Source organism: Colias philodice, chromosome 21 (genome assembly GCF_061535455.1).
Source record: "Colias philodice isolate Cphi_HAF_F1 chromosome 21, ilColPhil1 Martin Lab GWU primary, whole genome shotgun sequence".
Taxonomy (NCBI): Eukaryota; Metazoa; Arthropoda; class Insecta; order Lepidoptera; family Pieridae; genus Colias; species Colias philodice.
Genome location: NC_143106.1, coordinates 7668741 through 7689311, shown reverse-complemented (window position 1 = coordinate 7689311; position 20571 = coordinate 7668741). Strand labels below are relative to the sequence as shown.

The 20571-nt window shown below is 33.7% G+C and overlaps 1 protein-coding gene across 5 annotated transcripts in view; it reads right to left on the bottom strand.

Moving 5' to 3' along the window:
* Positions 1-20571, bottom strand: part of LOC149479059 (phosphatidylinositol-3,5-bisphosphate 3-phosphatase MTMR4) — a 90957-nt gene that overhangs the window by 25597 nt on the left and 44789 nt on the right. For 4 of the 5 annotated variants that reach the window (XM_089708820.1, XM_089708821.1, XM_089708824.1 and 1 more), the window contains exons 2-4: positions 18404-18772; positions 4046-4219; positions 2283-2458 (exon numbers count right to left, since the gene is read on the bottom strand). In XM_089708820.1, the coding sequence (XP_089564946.1) occupies positions 2283-2458; positions 4046-4219; positions 18404-18550 (497 nt within the window). In that variant the 5' untranslated portion in view covers positions 18551-18772. The remainder of the gene's footprint in view (positions 1-2282; positions 2459-4045; positions 4220-18403; positions 18773-20571) is intronic. The other variant, XM_089708823.1, reaches the window with a different exon arrangement.

Genomic DNA, 20571 nt, shown 5'->3' with positions numbered 1-20571 from the left:
CAATATTTGTGTACTGTATATAGTAAATGAGAAATGGCCAAGTGTTTGCTAGCACTCGGCAAATGTTATGCGAATGTTTGCTTGACACTCGTTGTGAGGATATTTTCTTGGAATATAAGAATTGTTCTAAGACGTTTTCATAGAACTAGCTACTAGATGATGCCCGCCGCTTTGTCTGTGTTTGGTTACACTTCAACTTGTATTTATTTTATTTAGTCAAGTATCATCAGGTACCTAAACTATATCAGCCGTACAAATAAACGAGTTATAACATTTTATGCAAAGAATAAACTAAGAATAAGGAAAAATCATACAAATAAACACAAAATAAATGTAACCTAGTATAACTTCGTAAAAAGTATTCATACTGATGCTATTCCGTCCTTATTCCGGCTACCACCCTAGAATAAGTCTGACATAACCGAGTATAACCTATCTTTTAGTACATTGTGCTGTGTTTTATAAGTTTTAAAAGCAATTTTCAATCTAAATTTGAGATAATAGCAATGAGAGTAATACGAGAAGTAGAAAAAGTTGAGCAAATTAATAATTTCATTAAGTATTGAAATGGAAAATTTTGTATGAAATGTCAAAACATACGAAATTATGAAAAACCCTTTTGATATTTATAATGATTTATTTATTTACGGAATGCGCCAAACCATACATACATAAAATTTATTTCTAAACTTATCACAATAATATATAAACTTTCGTTGAAAATATAAATCTTCTAAGCCTGGAGTTGTATGTTTTGTAATATATTTAATTGTGTAACTCTCTATCTCAAGGTGGGTTTATCTTCTATTCTCCAGATATTGAATATCGTTCTCTTTCATTTGCTTGCATATTTAATGATATGTTTAAATTTTTAACAATAAATATTTAAAAAATAAATAAACAGAACATCGTATGATGAAACTTCACAACAAATTCGACGAAGTCAAACGAGCGTCAAAATGACAGCACCAAGACTTAACCGTAGACAATTTCGATGTTTTTCATAATTTTGTGAATGAATTGCTACGTTGCCGCTTCGATCCTATTGCATAGCATGAGCATAGTTACATCGACGTTATTCCAAATTTATTTGTAAGAAATTATGACATCCTTATTCTTTATTTATTCCAATCATATCTATTCATTGCATAAGGTTTGAATAAGCTAGTTTTTATTAATTGTACGGCTGTTAATGTATTTGCTTTGCTTTTCTATAGTGTTATAGTTTTGTAGCGACATTAGTTTTCTATTTTGCAAATGGAATTTATTTCAAATTTTCTTTTATATAAATTCTTAAATACACAATTTCTTAATAATATCCAATCGTAGTTTTCTAGTGAACGAAGTGCATTAGGAATCAGTTTCATCAATCATCCATACATCTTAAATATCTCATTTGTACTATGAGATAGTTGAAGTACCTATTATTCACTCATTTTTTCAACGTTCGATTAACTGTTCGACAAACCAACGTAGACTCATTATTATTTATCCACTTACGAGACATAACAACACAAAATCATTAGTTAATTAGACCACAAATAACACAGCAACTAATCTTATTATTAAGAATTATTATCAGGAATTAGTGACAGCTTTCTAGGTCACCTCCAAACGGACAAATTGAATAACGCCCCATTATCATGCTATCGAAGGAAGTTTTTACTTTCTTTAGGTTGTGTGCTATCAGTCATTAACCCCGTTACCAACAGATGGTCCCTTATCAATAATATCCGTTGGAAGTGTTTGACAATTATTCAAATATAAATGTAAAGGGAAGGATGTGATATGGTAAAAATGAGTGGGATCCTTCGCTTGATTTTTACTTGATTAATGTATAAATATTTCATTTTAATATTTAAATGATTTCATATTCTTATTCGAGATTTACTATTCGATTTATTTCGGACAAAATAATACAAAGGATCACTTATGCAAGCCATTTAAACACTACACTTACTGCAAATGAAACTAGGGCATTACAAGTCGTTGAGGCACTGAAGGCCCGGCATCGTTCCACCTAATTCTATTCTATCGTGTCTACTTCTCTAGAGAGCATACTATGCCCTATAGAGTGAATATATTCAAATCAAATAAGTTTATTTGCGTCGTATATACTCACTTTAGCTGCCGTCCGTGTTTGCATAGCACAATCAAGCATAGTCGATCCCTGATCTCCAGGACATCTATATATCTTAGAGGCACTATTTATCATAATCTATCTACCTCCTAATTATCTACATGCAGTATAGTATCTACTTCTCTACAGAAAATGCACTCACTTTAGCTGCCGTCCGTGTTTGCACAGCACAATCAGACACAGTATATCCCTGATCTCCAGGGCATCTATTAATCTTAAGGGCACTGACGATCCGGCGCCGTTCCGCCGTTTCGGCTGCAAGTGTAGGCGGTAGTTGGACATGGCTATGGTGCCGCCATCTGACGTCCTGCCGACCCACTGGAAGAAAAATTTAATTTTGATATATTATATAGGAATTAGTGGTTTATTTAAATACATCAGGATAGTCGTCATATTGCAATCTTACCTACTATTGATTGATGTGGGGTTATTGAAAACTGTTTCTTATACAGTAAATAAAGAATATTCAGGTCTGAGAAGTAAACACAATTACCCACTTTAGAAAAAAGCTTAATATTTTTGAATTGTGCATTCGAATCAATTTATTTACAGTCACCATTGAATAGAAAATGCTTTTCCTTAAAATTTAGCTATGGAAATATACTGAGATTTTATTCACATGCAATTGTGTAATATTCTTTGTTCATATCTACGTACATAAAAACGGATATAAAAATATTAACTAATAAAACATTATCTCATTAATAATTAGCCTATTTAATAAAAATAATTATTCCAATAACGTTATAATTACAGCAACTGATCGTGCATTGAACTCAAGCTCGACCTTTGCCAGGTTTGCATTCATGTGCATTTGTACAATGCATATCCTGTTTAAATTCAAACAGATATAACTAATATTACATAAATCAAAAGGTTTATATGAATGCAAAAATAAATAATCAACTGACAAAATGTTTGTTATTCTTTTACAAAAATTCTCAAAAAAAATTGATGAAATTGTAAATTCATACTATAGAGTATAGACGGACAAAGAAGTCAAGAGTTTTTTGAAGTGAAACTTCTTTAGGCGCCTTGGGAGTAAAATTTGAAGGTCGCGTCATGGCAATACCGTCGTGGCATGTGTAGGACGACGATTTTGGTATCTTTGAATCTAGCCAAAGAAGTTTCGCTTCTGACACGTGTGCTCGGCACACAAGCTCTTCTTTATCTATAGCAGGCTGAAGCTGGTACTATGTTATAAGAAATTAAGAAGCCACTCAATTCCTTGCATTTTTCCTACCAACACTAGGTAGGTAATTTGTATTATTGTACCCATAAGGTACAATAATACAAATTTTATTTGAATGTATAGTGTACACCATTATCGTATAAACACTCAGATACTCATATCATGTTCAAATGCTCATCCCTTTAACATTTGTAGTATAAAATCTGAATTTCTGTCACGTTGTACCTACTTCGTCTGTTGGCATGTTTATGGAAGATACACCTTGAATTTGGTATCAGTTTATATACTTTCTATGTACAAATCTACATTGTTTCAGAGTTCGATAAAATTCATGTCATAGAGTCATTTGTTATGGTGAAAACAGGAACACGTTCACAAATGAGAAATATGCTATACTGTATTATCGTTGGCATATTTCTTGAAGGTATAAAAACATTACTATTATTTACAGAAGAAATGTATCCATGTGTTTAGCATATTAACCGTTGAATGAATCAGAACACGAGCAGTTCATGTTAGACTGTCGTTTAAATAAAAAAATCAATATGGTATTTGCTATCGTGCATTCACTTATCTTTTCAAAAAAATCAAAGAAATATTAACAAATTAATTTACACAGTGTTGTTTGTTTGGGAAGACTATTACTACAATGCATTTGCTCTCAATTAACATTTTTGCATCTCAATCTCATATAACATAGCTCAAGCGGTTACCTGCACGAACTCTCCGCATATGGGCGTGAAGCCGGCATCCAATCCGGGCTCATCGTAGTGTGTGCGCTGGCGCGGGTACAAGTCCGAAGCGCGCACGCGGTGCGGCGGCGGCTCCGGCTGCGGCGGCGCGCGGTATCGCTCGCGGTCGCTCATCTCGCTCGACGCCGTTGCCACCTGAGCGGAGAGAATATGGCATGAGCGAAAATTGAATATAGGATGAGCGAAAGTATAATATTGGTTGAGCGAGTATATTATTAAAGTTTGTAAATATGTAGCAGTGGAAGCTAGCTTGTGTCTGTATTATGTACATAATTTAAACTTATATATTTAGTTATTTCAAATATCAACACTTCGTTCTGTACGTTATCATCCGTATCTCTTTGTACTTATAAACTGTACGTTAGTGACATATTACTGAGTTTATTGGAAGAAGCAGAATTTGCCGTCACGCATTTATTTGTCCAGTGCGATAAGTATCATATGTGTACACCTTTAGGCTACTCTTTCGACAATAGTCACTCCAATACCTATCCATCAAACAATACACAAAAACAAAAACCTTATAGAAGAACACACGTAACGAAGTTCTTTTCATATTTGGCATACACTGCAAACAGAACAAATAGCACTTCATAGGCACATTACTGACTATAGTCTACTATATGACTGCAGAAAGCCAGATTAGTCTATATTATAAAGAGGTATTATAAAGAGGTTATAGAGAGTCCAAGATACAATTAAACAAAGACACTTCCACCAAGTTTGGAGTTCAACTTGTACTGATAACTTATTTCGTCGCAAGATACCGTGCAGGACAGAGAGGAAGGACTTTCCTTCTCGTTTCGAGCAAAGTCCAAGTGTCCTGCCAGTCGTTATAATATGATAAGGACTTGTAAGGTTGACGTCTGAGATGGACAACAAATGCATTTCCTGGTTGCATGTTGAATGATGTGTGTGGTGTAAATTATACTGCTTTATTACACTACTGACTAGATACAATATACATAACTAACTACATTACAATTTTAGTATCCTATTATACATTTGTTACTTATTGCTTTTTGAAAGTATTAATTCAATCTAATATTTAAATCTTAACGAATCAAGTAAATTTACAAACAATAAGAAAAAATATATCTATCAACAAAATAAAATATACAATTCGTCCATAAACGTACAATAAACAATAAAATCATTTGCTCACATACTCTCTATGCGTTCAATAATATGTGATTTTCGCTCTATTTCCCTCTAGTCAATCAGTAATTGTGTGTTATATAATCATTCAGCGCCTAACAGGGAACCGCCCATTCATGAATCATAAAATATAATCAATGACTTTTATAGTATGAATTTATGATAAGCTAAAGTAATAGTAGGTAAATAAAGTAGTTGAACTGCAAACTTAGGAAACATAAAAGTATTTTGTAGGAATAGTCTTGAAAAACACCTTGTTAAAGAAAACACTCAAAACAAATCAATCCAATTTAGATTAAAGATACTCCCGAAAAAGATAGTTAAAAAAATAATTTGGAAAATCCAAAAGTGCACGCCTCATAATTTTTTTTTAATAAATATTTATTAATTATTATTTTTGTTTATTTAATAACAATTAAACCACATCGAATCAGACCCTGAAAAATGAAAGGGTTCTATTCCTGAGCATACTCAAGCGTAAGAGAAAAAATAATTTGGAAAATCCAAAAGTGCACGCCTCATAATTTTTTTTTAATAAATATTTATTAATTATTATTTTTGTTTATTTAATAACAATTAAACCACATCGAATCAGACCCTGAAAAATGAAAGGGTTCTATTCCTGAGCATACTCAAGCGTAAGAGAAAAAAAAAGACTCGATTAGTAAAGTATTTCGGTCGCTATCGTGTTAACAAGAAAAAGGATCCGCACATACAGACACACGGACGTCCAAGACAGAACTTTTTTAAACTGTTTTTTAACTAGTTTAAATAACAAAAATGACATCAAAAATATCATGAACGTTAAAAATAGTGTTTTTTCTTAATATGTGTGTGTATGTATTATCTTACAAGTGCAATGTATGATACATAAAGACATTTTAAGTTTGAAAAATCAGATGTTTTGCGCGAAGTGACAGTAGTACCCACCTCAACGCTTCGCTTATGAGGCGTGCAAAAAGACTCGATTAGTAAAGTATTTCGGTCGCTATCGTGTTAACAAGAAAAAGGATCCGCACATACAGACACACGGACGTCCAAGACAGAACTTTTTTAAACTGTTTTTTAACTAGTTTAAATAACAAAAATGACATCAAAAATATCATGAACGTTAAAAATAGTATTTTTTCTTAATATGTGTGTGTATGTATTATCTTACAAGTGCAATGTATGATACATAAAGACATTTTAAGTTTGAAAAATCAGATGTTTTGCGCGAAGTGACAGTAGTACCCACCTCAACGCTTCGCTTATGAGGCGTGCAATAATACTTATTTAAACAAATCATTTCCTTGCATCGGAAACGCATCCTTTACAGATTGTGCTTCGCCAACTTACAGTCCAATAAAACATTATCATTTTGTTCAATTGCAACAAACAGCTCAAACAAGCAAGGAAAACGTTAATAAAACCTCGTTAAAACCCTTACGTATCAACACCATTTAAGTAGCATGTGAAAAATGTTTGTGATTCATTCAAAAACAAAGAACAAAGTCCTGGGGGCATTTTCTCACGGCTCGACGTGAAATAACGTCAAAACTATGCATAATAGTCATAATACATACGTTAAGTCCATTGTGTATCGAAATCTATACTAATATTATAAAGCTGAAGAGTTTGTTTGTTTTGAATGCGCTAATATCTCAACTACTGGTCCGATTTGAAAAATAATTTCGGTGTTAGATAGCCCATTTATCGAGGAAGGCCTGATGATATAATAGGTTATAATATCATCACGCTAAGACGTATAGGAGCGGAGCACTGCGGGTAAAACCACGAGGCACAGCTAGAAGTTATATATGTAGGTACCTTCCAACGTGTATAAGAAAGAAGTAAAGCCAATTATCTGAAAGTATATGCCACTATACCAAATGATGACACAAGATTTGCTGCCCACCAATATGCTGATCAATACGTTGCCTTTTTAATAGGACTTTAGCATGATATTTTTTGTTATTCGAATAAATGTCATACAATATATTTATCATGAAAGGACATAATATTATTATAAAGAAGTCAGTATGGCTATAGAAAGACGAGTAAACAAGCGGTTTAAATAACCCGGTACCTTAGTCCTTTCAACTTTCAAATAGCTAAGTTAAAAATATATCTATATTACAAAATATCCACGTCAATAACGCTTCAGCTATTTATAAACATAAACAAATCATAATCATAACTCTAAGAGCATTCCATCCATGATTAATGTAATTTTTCTTTAATGCACATACGACTTAATTATATAACGTTTTTACTATGATTCTTATGTTTTTTGTTCAATGGGCTTGGATGAACTTTAAAACTTGCCTCGTCATGATTTAACCACAAAAAGATATCATGTAATATGTAAAAACAATTGAATAATATTACTACAGCATACTAGCAATGGTTGAACATTGTTGTATTAAATAGTAATAAATATTATGCTACCAAATTTGCCCACTCCAACAACATAAATAATGCCCATATATTCCAAACTTCTGGCCAGCTAAGACCGCTAAATCGTCGAGTTACCTTAACTTGCAAAACAAATATCTCGTTTGTAATTCACGACTAGCAGTTTAGAAGCTTTTCAGTGTAATTCTGGGAATTGCGCGTATGTATCCTTTCAAGTTTGTGGGCGTTAATTTATTTTAACCCGGAACAAATCTCGATTCTCCCCTCCTTTGTTAAATCTTTAAGTGCATTAACATCATAAATAAAATTCGTTAATATCCTTCGAATGAAGAAGTTTAAAATTTAAATTATTCATGGGTTCATTCACTTCTCGATTGTCCATACGCCTTTAGTTTCAACTTAACTTGCGTGTCGATTCCAAATGTTCTGTTTATAATAAAATACTTTACGTCTATAAAATAAACAACACTGCTTTTCTTTGTTTTATTATGCATCTTTTATATGCAATTTCAAGTTGTTCTTGCAATGCTTAATTAAATTGCTTTATAAGTTCCTTTACAGATTAGACACTTAGAAAAAGTCGTACAATGATTTGCGATACAATCTAATGAACCAGACGTTCATAAACAAAACGATCGTGCCTATCCTTCCATGTATGGGGCACTAACAACCAACTTCCTGTTTGTGTCTACGAACAATTTTACTCGACGGAGAATCCCCGCTGCAAGTGTTACTTTATTGTTTAATTGTTAAACAAACAATGCGTGTATCCAGTCCATTCATAGGAACAAATGCGACTTTCCCACAAACAAAAGTAAATCCTTAGAGTAAACGAGAGAAATGACTCACGGCGCCCACATCAGGTAAAACAGCTGCATCATTGCCGTGAATAAAGGAAACGGACAAAGATAAGAAATAAAAGCTTTCTATTACACTGAACAAATTGAGACATTATGTAGCCAAAACCTATTAGGCCAGTACGACCGTGGGTAGGATCCACTGCGACCTCTTAGCCTAATCTTAGAAGCAATTTCAGTTGAGAGGCAAAAAAACAAGCTCACCTATTCAATCACACTACAATAACATATAATAATAGACACGAGTGTTTGTGAGGATAGGTCGATGTTCGTTATTCTCACACAAAAACAGCTGACCGGATTTTGAGACAGGATTAACACATTAATTACGGCCTACGGGGTGCCACGCGATTAAAACTGCGGTTGTAAGCTGATGTATTTTTAGTTCATATTTTAATAAAATGTTGCAGGTCTAAATTTCAACCTAAATAAAATTATAACACACAGAATATTGCTTCAATACATTTATTTATTCATCATTACGACATGCCATTAAATAGTTCAGGATCCATCGCCCATGTTTGCACTTGATTAGGTACTATCAAGCTAATTTTCCGTGAGTAGCTTTATTTAAATATTTCAGAACAATCAAATCAAAATATTTTATCCTTGTTACCTATGTAAGCTACCACAATCGAGAGTTTCGTACAAGCAAAGATGGGCGATGGATCCTGAACTAAAAGGTTATTTGCTCATTGCGACAGTGACTTAAAAACTAGTAACTAAAAGTACTAGACTAAACTACATAGATCAAGAGAAAGAACACAATCTCTACCCGTACAATCTGCGACAAACATCCATCTCACGAGTCACGTAACCGCCCTAAACCCTGAGCATAAAAACAGTACCAACTCCACATTTATTTATAACCGTTAAAGGCAATAAACTTCGCTTTCTATCCGATGTGCCTACTGCGTAACATTCCCCAGTGGTGACGCAACGAGGCGCCAGCGCCTATGAACACACAACAATAATTATGCTCTGAATCATTTATTGCAATGAGCTAGATTAGTTGGTATTGTGCGACGTGTGACGTCACGCGTCGTTTTGCGAAATGAGAGATACATTACTTAATAACATTACAATTTACAAGTGTTTTTATCATTTGTTGCACAACAAATAAGAATATAAGAAATGTTACACCATTTATCGATAGAAATCAATTAACATATCGTAAAAGTGTAATTTTACTGTAATTTGCGAGAAATACCAAAAGATTTATAGTTACTCTTCAATATAACGAGAGTCAAATGAACGATATTCATTTATGAAATAGGCATGATGTTTAAATAACATTGTAAGAAAAGTTTCTTGCGCGTATGAATTATATAAAAGTACCTTGCAACTCCAGGTTAAAAGTATCAAAAGTACTAAAATATTTCCTAATCGCATTTAAATGAAATGCAAAATTATTTCAAACGCCACAAAATCACGTCATTATTTGGCTAACACTGACTAATTACACTCATTTAAATACAAAATAATTTTACCATCCGCGCTTTGCTATCATAACTGTTCACAAAGTGAATTATAAAATCGATATAATATTAATAATAAATAATTCCACTTTGTGTTCAACTTCACCTTCGAACTCTATAAGTACACGCATAGTAGAGTTTTCCTTTTTAAATTCTAAATTAATCGATTTTGTCATGGCTGGTTAGTACATTTGTTATTCATAATAATTAGATAATCGATTTAAACTTTCTGTATTAGGTAGCTCACATTACTTGGAAAATAGTATGATATTTAACACACAGAGAATAAACTTACGAACAAATTATGATTTACGAATATCCACTTTCAAATCAAATAAAAAAATTGTAATTTAGCACCGGAAAATCCGCATTCACAGGGTGATTTTTAAAGTGCATTACAAAAGATTAAAACAATTAAACGCAGCACTAGTTCCGCGTGCACAAAGCCTTACAAGCGAACAGTGGGCGGGTGCCACCCACAGGCGCATTCACCCGCGCACGAGCGACCGAAAAAGGCTTCAAAGGCGAAACGTGGCTTTGTACGCGACTTTCTTTGAGATTATCTCAAGTTACGAATCACCCTGTATTCAAGTCAACTTTTGAAGCCCTTTGTTTAAATGTATTCCGCTTTAATCCGTAGGTGCTTTAACGGTCTACTTCAGAATTCTCGAGTTGAGCTTTGAATGAAAAAATATCCTAATTTCCTGTTGGGTGAGGGGATGATGTACAATATGCTATTTGTATTTCCTTTTTTGATATCTGATCTCAAAAGTTTCTGTGATTTTGTTTGTAAAGTTTTATTTTAAACAGATGGATTGAATCTCGTCTTTCGTATCAAGATGATGTTTAAAATGGTCCTTATGGAATGTCACAATAAGAGAAATTCTCAGTGTTGACTCAAATCTGGGAGTCTAGATTTTAGTTCAAATTAAAAGATTATCTGGATATTTATTTAATTTTTTTTTCTCACGGCTACATTGGCGCTTTAGTTTACAGATGAGCAAAACATTCACGTTAATAATATGACACAGCATAATTAAATAAAAACAAAAAATATATCACGTGATACAATCAACGTATCTACGTACCTAATTAACTAATTGACTACAAGGTAATTAGTTACTTGCCAATTTTTTGATCAGAAAATAATAAACTAGTTTTTATGAAATTTTTTTAATAAGGACAATCATTAAGTAAGCAATCATAAAGTAAGGTCACACGTGTTAAAAACTGATGTCAAGGATACTAATATTATATTATCTATACTTATAATATTATAAAGCTGAAGAGTTTGTTTGAATGCGCTAATCTCAGGAACTACTGATCCGATTTGAATCATTCTTTCGATTTAGATAGCCCATTCATCGAGAAGGGCTATAGGCTATATATACGCTGAGACCTAGAGGAGCGGAGCCACGCGGGTGAAACCGCGGAGCGCAGATACCCAGATAGTAATTAATAAGAGTAAAATACATTTTAAATCAGTAACGATAAATTTTATAAAAAAAACTCTCTTAATTGAATGATTACCAATAATTAATGAATAACACAATAAAGTCAACAAATTTTCCACTACCTACATTAGAAAGACTCACAGAGACTTCTCAATAAAACCGTCCCACGACTTTACGACTCCATCGAAACGTTGGATCAATAGTTACTTTGTAAACACACCATAAATATATTATTAGATCATCAACACTAAAACAGAGCACAAAGTATCCAAACATTAGTCATTTAAGCCATCGTCGGAACCGTGCGGGTGGGCAACTAAAGTTAAACCGACTCAATTAACTAGACATCTGTTTGTATCGTCTCCAACCGCCCCGAGTGTTTATATATTCAGTCGTGTAGCTGAGTTTCTACCACAAGTTCGTTAACCTTAACTATTTGGTACCCATAAAAACCTCAGGCGCATCGAATATTCTAGACGACAAAGCGAACAAGTTACGGTTCAAATTTGTATTCACAGTTACAGTGATAAAGTTTAAATTAGAGTGGAGATTGGTTCAATAGATCTAAGTGATAATATTCATCAATATCCGCTTGGAGGGGACAGAAATTGCCTACGGCTAAATCTCAAGGTGGTCTAAAGATACGGTATCGTTTTATCTGTCTGTCTTAAACGAAGTTTTTGCAACATTTGGTTCAACGACACAAACAATCTTTTTATAATTTAAAATTGCTCTACTAGGTTTCTCAAACGATCTCTATCTGTAAGTACAAACATGGTTTTGGGCATTTGATTTTCAAGTACATATCTTTAAAAATCCAATGTACGTAAATTATTCAGCTTTTCCAAACAGTTACTTAATCGAAAGGTAATACAATACAGGGCAATCGTTTTAATTATGTAACAGAAGTACTGGAAAACACTTATATATTCACTTCCCTGTTCAAACTACTATCGGCATTCACTTATCATCCAAGAATACATAATACATAATGAGTCTATTATAGCAATTTAGCATTTTATAACAGAACTCAGTAGGCACTTATTTCTTGCCAAATTCAGAATTCTGTATGTTCCCTTATCATATTATCTGGAGAGGTGTGATCTATTTATGCATCTATTTATATACGAAAATAATAAAAACCAACAATTTTCATATTTTATAATTGCAGTGGCCATACACACACTGTACTTTATAGTCGGTGATGGTTATCAATATGCATGAAAATAATCTATACATATAATAAATCTGTAGAAGGGTCAATTCTGTACATTGAAAATATTGAAAAAATAAATAGCAGGGGGTGTTACTGAATCGATACCAAACCCAAATATGTGATTAAAAAAAATTTTGTCTGTCTGTATGTCTGTCTGTCTGTCTGTATGTTCAGGCATCACGTAAAAACTAACGGTTCGATTTCGATGAAACTTGGTATAATTATACCTTATTATCCTGGGCGTAAAATAGGATACTTTTTATCCTGGAAAAATACGTAAAAAAAATTAATCTTAATTTTTCAGTTTTATCCATAGACGTTGTTCTGTAGAACCGCGAACACACGTTGCGTATTATTATAGGCCTAGCCGTATTTGGGTCCAATAGATATATTTATAAGATGTCATTGTCAGAGTTACTCAAAATGGAGAAATAAACCATCCACGCGAAGACCGACGTCCGCGCGGACGGAGTCGCGGGCGGAAGCTAGTTAATATAATAAAAGCTAGCATTTCAAGTAGGTATGTATTTGAAAATATATTTTTAGCATGTTGTCGTTTGAACTTCACCCAGTAAAAAAGTCTGTGAGATAGCTCTTCCGCATTTATTTATAGTACATTTCACACGCCTAGATACCATCTGTTGAGTACAAATAGAAAAAGTATTTCATCTGCACTGGCACCAATTCTAACCAAAATATACGCCTGAAATTTGGAATCTCCAAGTTCCATAGACGATCTCAATCTTTGATCAGCCGCATAATCACATGGTTCCATTTAGTTTCGTAGCCGTGACGTCACATGCGAGTGGGGGGCCTACGATAGGTGATGTACTCGCAAGGACGTTCGCAACGTGTCGGCCGCCGGTTGGCCAATCGCGGAAACGCCACGGAGGCGAGCCCTCAATGGCGAAACGTCACCGCTCAATGCGTTTATGCCAGCCTGGTACTCCGCTTTGAATAGACAAAGGTCCGTGGGATATTGCGACACGCGACCCATTCACGGCCCGCTTGGGAATTGTTCGTGGGTTGAATGGGCGACTTTTTAAGAATATTTTTATTGATTGGTAAACGCTTGACCGAGATAGCGTAGCGTGAGACTATGATTTCGAAAAAATATGCACGTTGAAGTAGCTTCTATTAGACAGCAATGCAATGAATTCTGATTAAACTTTTTCTATATAACATTATCTTTAAAATGAGATAACTATATGTGAACGTAAATGTACCTATATTATACAGAAACAATTATACAGGCTCAACGTTTTTGACGATAACGGGTCTGTAAACGAAAAATTAAAAAGTGACCCTAACAGTCTAAAGAATTTAAAATCACCTGACAACGGGCTTTTGAATTGTGATGAAAGTGAATTGAGGTCACAAACAAAGATGGCATAATATCCGTGTTCAAAAGTTTTTTTAGGCTAAGGTTGTCTGGCTGGTTGAGATAAAATATTATATTAAATATTTTAAAAATTTATTTATTCAGTAGCAAAGCCTCCTTTTAATTAGTAACAATTAAAACTAAGTTTCTTAAATGCAATAAATGAAAAACGATAAATCAAAAACGATTCCAACTTAGCCTCGTGAGTCGTGATCTCGCATAAAATTACGAACTATCGCCATTGTTTGCCGCCATACTTCCACGCCATCGTAGTATTTTATCCCATTTAGTTCATTCATAAAATCCTCCAAGTACAGCGCCATGTCAAGGCACTAAAAGGATCCTCAAGACAATTAGACGCACCACTCGAACAATACACCACGGATGTTAATGAGCCTTGTTCTCGATAGCTATAGAATTAACAAATTTCAACTCTATCTCGTCGCATTGTAATTCCAAATCGAGTGGCAGATACATCGATGGCGTGCCAAGCATCTGGCGCAATGCTTATTCTATTCAGTCGACGTTGAGTCACGGGGTTTCTACAAACGGAGTTGATTGAAGGCCATTTTTAGCTCACGTATGATATAATGATAGTAAATACAGGCGCCAGATGTTCGATCGCGCTCAATCATGCCGATATCGTAAAAAGCGAGACAGTAATTGCAATGGGAAAACATTTACAGCTCTAATGCCGACCATTTAAGATCTCCTGAGGCAATATAGAGATATGAAGATGATGAGTTCGCTTTCTTCATAAAACATTTAAATGTAAAACAAATACACGATCTCAAGACACTTTCGATTTTATGTAAAGCTGTGCAATGTTTTGCTTATAAATTAAATCTTGTCCATATTATAGTAGAGGTTTTTTCGTCAAGTGTCTATCAACCACTACGTGATTAATTGAGTTTAAATATCACGTATCTAATACGAATCTTTATACAGACTTCATACGCAACAAGGAACAGAATTAACTGCTGATGAAACTAGCTTCGCAGTAATCTAAAATCTTGTCATTAGAAGCAATTTGCCGTCAACGCTTATATAGCTCGTTATAGAATGGATTGGAACGTAAGCCCAGTCTGGTCTTGACCACAACAATGGGTACCAGGGAGCCGGAGCCATTCAATAAAGCATAAACATGCCTGAGTAATGAGTCAGTGGTGCAGCGGTACTTATTGTACCCGCCATATTAAACCACGATAAAGGTTAATCGGCAAATTAACTGGTGAACGCTTTGGCTGCCGTTTGGTAAATAACAACCATTCTACATCCTGTTAAATCACTGATAACATTAAAAAGGAAGTAAGTTCTACGAAAAATAACAGCGCATTCCATCGAGTATAAAATTATTTCCTCTGACTTTTAATATTAGCTACATCGTGCGCTTTTCTCGCTTATTAAACTTTGATCATGCCGACGCGAGGCAACAATTTGCATGTATCGAAACAACTTATTACTACAGTACGACGCAACTACACGTTTCGACAAGCTATTAATAGCACTATCAATTATATTTCACTTCTGACACGTTATATAATAGTACTTGATGTTGGTCAATTGTTCGCAGAGTTATAAATTGCGTACAATGTTGACAAGATTGTTGGTGAATAAGACAAAAGATAGGGAAAGTTAGCTTCTCCATCGTCACCTTGCGCGCGTCATTGACCCATAAAATTACTTGCAAGATTATGGCGAGGAAATTAATTGTCTTTTGTTCTTTAAACCAACCGACGGTGTTTTCTTTTTAGCGTGAACAATTGTAGTGGGAAATTAGATAATGAAGCTTCCGTGTTGTTTAGCGTGATCAGGATATCTTCATATAGTCATGATGGGGGCAAAGAGTTTTTACTATTTGGCTCTCTGAGCGGAATATAAGGGAAGAAAAATGTCTACCTATCACCTAGTATCATTGTATTTTTTTAATCACGTCCCTTTCTCGAACTTCTAAATCTGTGAATTTTGAAAATTCTTTGTGAAGGTTACTCTAAAACATCACAAATATTTTTAATTGAATCAGTCGATGAATCGACAGGACGTACTAACGTCCCTGTTAATGTAAACTTCAAACTGAGACAAAGTATGTCATCCTCAATAAAGCAAATTATTGCCCTTTGAAGGGTCTGCAGTTTGCACCAGATTCACGCATCTTTATTAACGTTTTCCGTTCTTTGTTCAGTAATCTAAACGTTTTACAGTTCAATTAGTTTAATGAATTTATAAGATTTCCTCTGAGAATACATCAATACTGGAAGGCCAGATGAGTTTTTTAATGTTTTACTTTAGTAATGAGGACTGAGTAAAAATAATACACAATTTAAACTGTTTTACAATTAAAATACATTAATATTTTCATATATGTATTAAGTTTATGAAATACTCTACTTTATTATTGTTTAAAATTCAACAAGGTGTACCGATTTCAAGAAGAAGCAAAATGAAAAGAATCCATGTAAAATTATGTTAAATTATTTAAGCATATAATTATGATTACATTATTGTTTCATAAAATTCACATAATTGTTATGCATGATCATTTGTATTGGATTACATTAATTACCCGTATCAGTTAATTGTTTATTGAATCAAAAAGGGTTTTCGCTCCTTTTAATCATTAATAATACATAAATCAATACCTTATCAAAACAAAGCAAATTTGCAAAATTTGAGAGCGCTACAGTCAATTGTATATCATTTGTTTATTTTGTTGAAAGATTAAACTTGAAATACAATTTAAATTTATTTAATTTCTATACCTGGGACCTGTTGTGTTATCTTTATATTAGCAAAGAATAAAAAGTTCCAAATCTTGCAAACAAGTATACGTAAGTAACCTTCCTAAGCGCTGTCTTTTAATAAAAAATAAATACCAATAAATAAGAAACGTATAGAAGCAGTTTTAACGAATGTAGCACATTATGGATGAATAAATGCGATTCAATCTTTATGAAAACACACCCTAACTAAAAGAAATAAACCATTCATATGCTAAATAAATTAATACCTCTGACATAACATTCCCATAACCTAAATTCATACATCACAAGTCACAATGGAATGCCACCTCGATGCGGGCTCATTGATACTTACAGCAAAAACCTCGTTATTACAATAGTATATCGTTTTTACAATAGCTTTCGATTTAACGAACATTCCGCGATCACGAAACCCGGCTGAATCGAGGTCGTTTGTAATTTAGATACAATTAATTGCGTAAAATTGTATTCGCAATGCTCTAGGTAGACTAGGTTTTAAAGTACAGGAGCTCTTTAAACAGTACTATTTCCAAAGTGGGAAAGAGATAGCGCTAGACCGGTCATCTAGCGCGGTCACTTTCCCCCACTGGAATAAGTACTGCTATAAGACGTAAAGGTAACCCCTCAGAGCTTGTGCGAGATTAATGCTAGCACTGGGTATTTAAAATTAGCTCGTACTTTATGCACGTGTATAAATTAAGTACTGTCTACTAGCTCATTAAGTACTGATTAACTTAATCATGCTAGAAAATAGCCCATGAAATTCTTTAAAGCGGCTTAAAAGGAAATTGAAAAATCGTAAGACTATTTTGGATATAAGTCATTTTCTTCCAACATAAAAAATGTCAGTGTATAAAAATTATAGAACCTGAGATTCATTCAGAATTTGCTTTACGCAGGTCTAAAACTCTTGATGAGTTTTCTCTGTCTATGCCAAGTTTAATACAAGGATTAGAAAAACAATACAATATTAATAAAAAGACTCAGTCAATAAACAATAAAACAATAGTCTTCCGTGAAGAAGAAAATCATATAAATGTTTTCCAAAGAACCTTGTAAAAGTATCCACGACATCTCTTACCAACATTATCTATAACAGTTCATGAATTCCTTTTTTAAAAAAACATAACTTTATGAAGAAGTATTAGACAAGAAAAAATTGAAAACCAATTACTATACTAACTGATTGTAATTAGGAGAAGATGAAGGTTCTCTAGTGAAGACAAGGACATAACTTCACGACATAGAGGGGTCATGTCATATAATATCATGTTTGGGCCACACTCCAAGGTAAATGTGAACACGATATCATTTCAAAAGCATATAACAAATAATAATTATCAGACACTTTCGGAAATTAACCTTGGAAATAAAAATTACTTTTTTCGAGTTCAATTTAAATAAATGAATAGGTACATATTTAAATTTAAATACATACATTAATTTTGTAATTTAAAATGTATTCGCTTTTCACCGTGATTAGATAATAATTTCCATTTTCAATTCAAAATAAAACTTAATTTGAACATTAATCTACGTCACATGTCAAAACTCCATCTACCCACATAATCGAACACAATAGAGGAAACAGTTGAAAATTCGAAGGTTCACGTCAGTACCTCTTTGTACTCCGGCGAAGGCGGTCGTGGCGGGTATTTGGACGCCATTCTCGCGCCCGCGCCGCAGCCCTGCGCTGCGGGCGGCTCATCCTCAGGGTAGTACAGGTGCACGAAATCTTCCGTGTCCAGGAAAGTATTGATCAGCATACTCTAACAGTAACAGTCACACTTCGCACTAAACACTAGCTATCGATAGAGGAAGCACGTCGAACGATCTTAAAGTTCTATAACGATGCATCTTTGCAATAAATATAAAACGTTAATATGTAATAAATAATATAATCTACGCGTGTATAATATGATCACAATAGAGTTCACATCCACAGTGTTTTTTTATCACTACGCTGTCGCTCAAATTCCATCACTTATCTGTTAGAGGAAAAAAACTATTTATTCCATGGTTGTCATAAATACAAAATATTTTCAACGTTTGGCGCGTTATGTTATAATACGATGCTGGCTTGCGAGGATTTCACTTAATGTTTTTCATAAGAATCAATTATGTATTCAAACCTGTTTAATAATTTATAATTTTTAATGAATATTCAAGGTATTTTATTATAAACAAAAGCAAATGAAATAGTCGTTAAGTATTCTGATAAAAACAGGTTTCAGTTGTTGATTTTTCTATAGAATATTATTAGGCGAGTTACAATGCACTTTAGGGTTTTCACATTCCATTTTTCGACTAGAATATAATCGTAAACGATAAAATATTGTAAAATAGTTGAGATTTATGGTCTATTGTTAATGTTTCTTCATTGAGACATCTGTTGAGCAGTATAGCGTCATGAACATCAGTCTTTTTTTGCAACATGGATTGCATTTTTGCAATCACCCTCTACTTCCTTAACTAATAGCCTCACTATAATGAGTCAAAGCAATCTTATTATACGAACATGTAGTTCTGTATACAATACATTACAACAATGCTGTAAATGGTAGTTATCCTACATCCACGTTTCTCCCAGAGCCTTACGTAAGTGCCCGACTCACACGCGAGAGCTGCATGTCGATCGCCCTTTCGACATGCAATCATAATGTGCATTGTATATTGTTTATCCGTCTATTGTATACAATACCTACCTTATCTCTAATACACTTGTTCCTTCAACATCGGTCAATGACCAGGGCATGCGTAATTTTGTTGTAAAACGGGGAAGAATGAGATTCATCTCTTCATTCTTGATAAGTCCGTAAGTTACACTTTTTGTTAAAAAAAACATTATTATTATTAAAAAACACCCCAAGATCTTGCCAGCTTTATTGCTCAACTTTCATTTTAGTCAATATTTTATCTTCCTACCCGATCCATTTTTCCAAAAAATCTGAAGTAAAAATGCAAAATAATAAAATCTTCAGCTAAATTGAAACGTTTATAGTAAACAAACTATAAAATGGTGAATTATAACTCTTTAAATATTCAATTTGATCACGACCTCGTTATTCCCGCGACAAAAGCCGTCGCTTCCATATTTAATTCATTGCTAACATTTGTACCTATTCCTTGGTCGTCTAATTCCTTATTAATCCTTCAAGTATGTCAATCTGATTCTACGTGTATGTCTGCTTAACCTTTATGATTGTCTATCATCATCACATCAAGAGATACATCTCTTAATCATATAATAGGCAACCTTTTCGACCTTCCTCATCCTTATGTAACGTGGCTATCAAGCGTGTCCTCTGATTGTATTGGTAAAGGTTAGTTTCGTGCGTCAGTTACAAATTGGTCCTTATTTGAAGGTGTTAGAGCCAAAAATTTTACTTGATGGGAATAAATAAATGCGGAAACCAGTCGACTCGGAGAAATATGATCGCTCTACTTGGATTACACTGATACTGGTGTTGAGTCGACGTATTCGTAAACGACTGCTGGATAATTACTACCTTGATACTTATTAGATTTATCAATCATTTCCTATAGAAAAAGTTTTCAAATGGTCTTGTAATAATCAAGCGTTCGATTTCATTTACCTCGATATTTTGTTTTTATGTGTCCTGGCCGGTCCATTAAGCATTCATTATAAAAGTACTACTTGCAGCTAATTGCTCTTTTAAATGTATATGAGCAATAAAATTATCATAAGTGCAACGGACTTGCATAATTTATTTTATACCATTAAACCTACTTACTGTAAATATTATTCTTATAAGAAATTATCTAA